Source organism: Otolemur garnettii, unplaced genomic scaffold (assembly GCF_000181295.1).
Source record: "Otolemur garnettii isolate 467f Iridium unplaced genomic scaffold, OtoGar3 scaffold00160, whole genome shotgun sequence".
NCBI classification, from domain to species: Eukaryota; Metazoa; Chordata; class Mammalia; order Primates; family Galagidae; genus Otolemur; species Otolemur garnettii.
The window spans coordinates 4017299-4021932 of NW_003852555.1; the positions used below are offsets into that span (position 1 = coordinate 4017299).

The 4634-nt window shown below is 44.7% G+C and overlaps 1 protein-coding gene across 1 annotated transcript in view; it reads left to right on the forward strand.

The window, feature by feature from the left end:
* Nucleotides 1–4634, forward strand: part of GRAMD2B (GRAM domain containing 2B) — a 65974-nt gene that overhangs the window by 49024 nt on the left and 12316 nt on the right. The window contains exons 4-5 of the mRNA XM_012811478.2: nt 2226–2292; nt 3910–4013. Coding sequence (XP_012666932.1) covers nt 2226–2292; nt 3910–4013 — 171 coding nt within the window. The remainder of the gene's footprint in view (nt 1–2225; nt 2293–3909; nt 4014–4634) is intronic.

Genomic DNA, 4634 nt, shown 5'->3' on the forward strand with positions numbered 1-4634 from the left:
AAAAAAAAAAAAAAAGAGTTTGTGGCGTAGGATATTTTAAATCCTGTATACATGGCCGGGCAAGGTGGCTCATGCCTATAATCCTAACACCTGGGAGGCCACGGTGGGTAGATTGCCTTAGCTTATGGGTTTGAGACCAGCTTGAGCTAACGTGAGACCCCTGCCTCTAAAAATAGCCGGGCATTGTGGCGGGTGCCTGTAGTCTCAGCTACTCGGGAGGCTGAGGCAAGGGAATTGCTTGAGCCTGAGAATTTGAGGTTGCTGTGAGCTATGACACCATAGCACTCTCTGAGGGTAACAAAGTGAGACTGTGTCTCAAAAAGAAAAAAAAAAATCCGGCATACAAGCAATGCTCATTATAGACATTAAAAACAAAATCTCAGTGAAACACCCAGCTTAAATCAAGGTATCTTTCCAGATACAAAATGTACTCCTAGAAAACAGCCTGAGATAATTTACACCATATAAGGTATTAGCTGACTTGCAGGGACTGTACAGCAGTAACGGGGCCACTCCTGATTTGGATAACAAATCCAGTGCTACTCATGTTTACCTGTCTATTCTCCTTATAAGCTTTCTGTCCAGAAGCATCCTGTGAGACAGAGTGATCCTGGGCAGAGGACGCAGCTTACCTTCCACTCTTTATGGCTGTGTGGTACCACTGATGTCATTCATAACCCTGAGACACCATATCCCAATCCAGAGCAGGGATCCAGCTTCCCAGGTTTATTTTGAGGGTGATGTTTATGAAAGCATTTTACAAACTATAAAGTGCGGGTTATATATAGTACTGTTGTTGTCATAGTTAGGAAACAAATGCCTTGAAATTGAAGTGATTTGCAGTCTTTCAGGGTCTCAGGCCTTCTTCTGGCCTAGAGAGTGAAGTCTTTGTATTAAATTCAAGTATTTGTTTATTTCTTTGTTTGTTTTTCTGAGACACAGTCTTACTTTATTTCCCTCAGTAGAGTTCCGTGGTGTCATAGCTCACAGCAACCTAAAACTCTCTGGCTCCATCAGTTCTCTTGTCTCAGGTTTCATTTTTAGTAGAGATAGGGTCTCCCTCTTTCTCAGTCTGGTCTCAAACTCATGAGCTCAAGCCATCCTCTTGCCTTAGCCTCCCAAGTAGCTGGGACTATAGGTGCGCGCCACAACACCTGGGTATTTTTAGAGATGAGGTCTTGCTCTTACTCAGGCTGGTATCAAACTCCTGATCTCAGGCAGTCTACCTGCCTTGGCCTCCCAGAGTGCCAGGATTACAGGCATGAGCCATGGCACTAGCCCTTCAAATACAAGTATGAAAGCCCATTCATGGCCAAGGAAATGGCTTCATGGCAATAATACGGTAGGAATAGTGACCATACATTGTCCTAGGCGGTGGCTACATTATCCCATTTAAGCCTTACAGCATCCCTCTGAGGCAGGTAAAGTTTTTGTCCTTGGTCTTAGGACCTGTGGTCCAGGGAGATAAAGGGACTAAGCCATGATCTCACATCGAGGAAAACACAGCCAAGACTTGACCCAGGTCTGTCTGCCTAACAAAGCTTTTAACCACTGTGCTCTTCTCAGAGTACATGCTTAAATCTTTAGTGCCTTGGGATCCAGTGCCTTCCCTAGTGAGACTCTTTAGCTTTCATCCCGTTTCTAATCAGGGACATCCTCGTCCAGCCCTGTTGTTCCAGCAAAAGGGGCTGACCACCAGCTGCATCCCTTTGTTCAACCAGCAAGCCATTAATCTTGTTGGAAAATGAAACATTTGCATCCCAACTTCTGCTGCCCGTTTTAATGAAGGCTTGTGTTAGAAACTGTAAGGACAGAGAGAATTTCTAAAGATATTATTAAGGGACCGGAGATGGAGATGGTGGCTTGTGCCTATAATCCTAGCACTCTGGGAAACCAAAGCAGGAGGGTCAGTTGAGGCCAGCAATTGGAGACCAGCCTGAGCAAGAACAAGACCCCATCTCTACAAAAAAAATAGCTGACCATGGTGGCATGCGCCATAGCTTCTCAGGAGGCTGAGGCAGAAGGATCGTTTGAGGCCAGGAGTTTGAGGTTGCTGTGAGCTGTGATGATACCACTGCACTGTATCCCAGGCAATAGAGCAAGACCTTGTCCCAAATAAAGACTATTAAGAAAAGGAAAACTTGTTGTTTAATTTAAGTTGAATTAAAAATTGTGATTTTCATGGGAGGTGAAGCAGTAACGCCTGTGTTTTCTTCTCTTTGTAGTACAAAGCAAATATGCACTTTCACAAGTTGTTTCTCGATGTCCCAACTGAAGAGCCACTGAGGCAAAGTAAGTTCGGATCTGTGTGATGCTTTAAGCTACATTTTTGAAAGTTGATAATTAGTTTTGAGGGGAAGCAGGCACCGTCCAGGGACGGAGTCATCAGGTGGAGCAGGCCTGTGCAGGTCGTGACGTAACAGTAACGCTAGCTACAGTCAGCTTCAGCAAGCACCTGGGAGAGGAGAGGGAGAAACAGAATCTCTCGTGTGATGCCGACTCACCCAAGACGGTTCCAGCAGGATATCCCCACCTTCTGTGTTCGTTACAGAAATGCACGTGGTTGATTTATTTTGGGTTTTAGGATAACAAGCCTGGGGCAAGAGAGGCCACTAGAAGAGGCTAAAAGGAGGCTCAGCCCCCATAGCACAGTGGTTATGGTGCCAGCCACATACACTGAGGCTGGTGGGTTCAAACCCAGCCCCAGCCAGCTAAACAACAATGACAACTACAACAAAAAATAGCCAAGTATTGTGGCAGGCACCTGTAGTCCCAGCTACTTGGGAGGCTAAAGCAAGAGAATTGCTTGAGCCCAAGAGTTTGAGGTTGCTGTGAGCTGTGACACCATGGCACTCTACCCAGGGTGATATAGTGAGACTCTGTTTCAAAAAAAAAAAAAGAAGCTAAAATGAAACTGGCATCCTTAGCCGTGGACAGATACCTGCTGATGTCACTTGGAAGGGTGTGAGGATCACTCCTAAACATCTTGCCTGGGGTGCTAGTTAGTTAGGAACCTGCTCTGAGCCTGGGCAACATGACAAGACCCCATCTCAAAAAAAAAAGCCGGGGGGGGGGAGAAGAAGAGAAAGGAAAGAAAGAGGAAAGGAAAAAGCACCTACTCTAGTCTGCACTGGTTTATCAAGGGGCCCCAAATTCCATTCTAGACTCTTAATCTGCAGTTGTTAAGACAAGATGCTGGGCTCCTGCCATGATCTCCAAACAGATGGTGAAGGTCTTATGCTCTTCCCTCAACAAGATCTATTCCAGGCTCAGCACCTGTGGCTCACGCGGCTAAGGCGCCAGCCACATACACCTAATGTGGCAGGTTCGAATCCAGCCTGGACCCGCCAAACAACAATGACGGCTGCAACCAAAAAATAGCTGGGCATTGTGGTGGGCGCCTGTGGTGCCAGCTACTTGGGAGGCTGGGTCAGGAGACTTGCTTGAGCCCTGGAGTTAGAGGTTGCTGTGAGCTGTGATGCCACAGCACTCTACCCAGGGGGACAGCTTGAGGCTCTGTCTCAAAAAAAAAATAAAAAGTAAATAAAGATCTATTCCAAAAGAGTCATTAGAACCCCTGGAAAGAGGGGGACAGGTATGCTAGTATCAGCCCACGAATGACACCCCAACCCACATAGGGCAGATTTTTTGAGACACCGTTCTTAGTCTCTCACGGGCAATAGTAGATTTGCCTTTCCATTTTGATTTCTACACTAAATTTTGTAACACTTTGAGTTGAAAAACAAACTCTTCTCCACATCCTTCTTCTAGTAAAAATGACTACAAAAAAATGTAATAGATCTTTTGAGTATATTATCTGTGCCTATCCTGAGTCACCAAAATATGAACACAGTCTGTATTTTCAGTGGAAAATTCTAAATAATACTATACCTGTGTATATTCTCCCAGGCTTTACCTGTGCTCTACAGAAGGAAATACTATACCAAGGAAAGCTCTTTGTATCAGAAAACTGGATTTGTTTCCATTCCAAGGTCTTTGGAAAAGACACAAAGGTTGGTATGATTAAAAAAAAAAAAAGCTAACTCTGCAAAAAAAAGAAAAAGAAAGAAACTAACTCTATACTTTATTGTATACATATTGTAAAGATTAACTGGTTTAAATTTAGCTGTATTTATAAATACTTGTATCGTGGTTATACCTTTATACCAAGTTTTCCTCAGCTATAATTCAAACACTGTAGGTTAGTGCCAGAGGCACTGCCTCCCCTTTTGGTGTGAGTACCACTCTCTCATTCATTGCTCATATAGACACATATGCCTGTCCTGCAACCACACCCCAAATCCTTTACCCACATGTCACCAGAGAACGAACACTCCAAGTTGTTTATATAGAGGGTGAGCCATAATTTGTCTCAAAGACATTGGTTGAAACCACAGCAATTTTTTTAAGAAACATCCATTTTTCTACAGTTACCATCAGAAATAATAAACCCAGGACAAAAAAGCAACTTAGGCTCAGTTCCTGTCGCTCAAGCGGCTAAGGTGCCAGCCACATACACCAGAGCTGGCAGGTTCGAATCCACCCCTGGCCTGCCAAACAATGACAACTGCAACCAAAAAATAGCCGGGCGTTGTGGCGGGCACCTGTAGTCCCAGCTACTTGGGAGGCTGGGG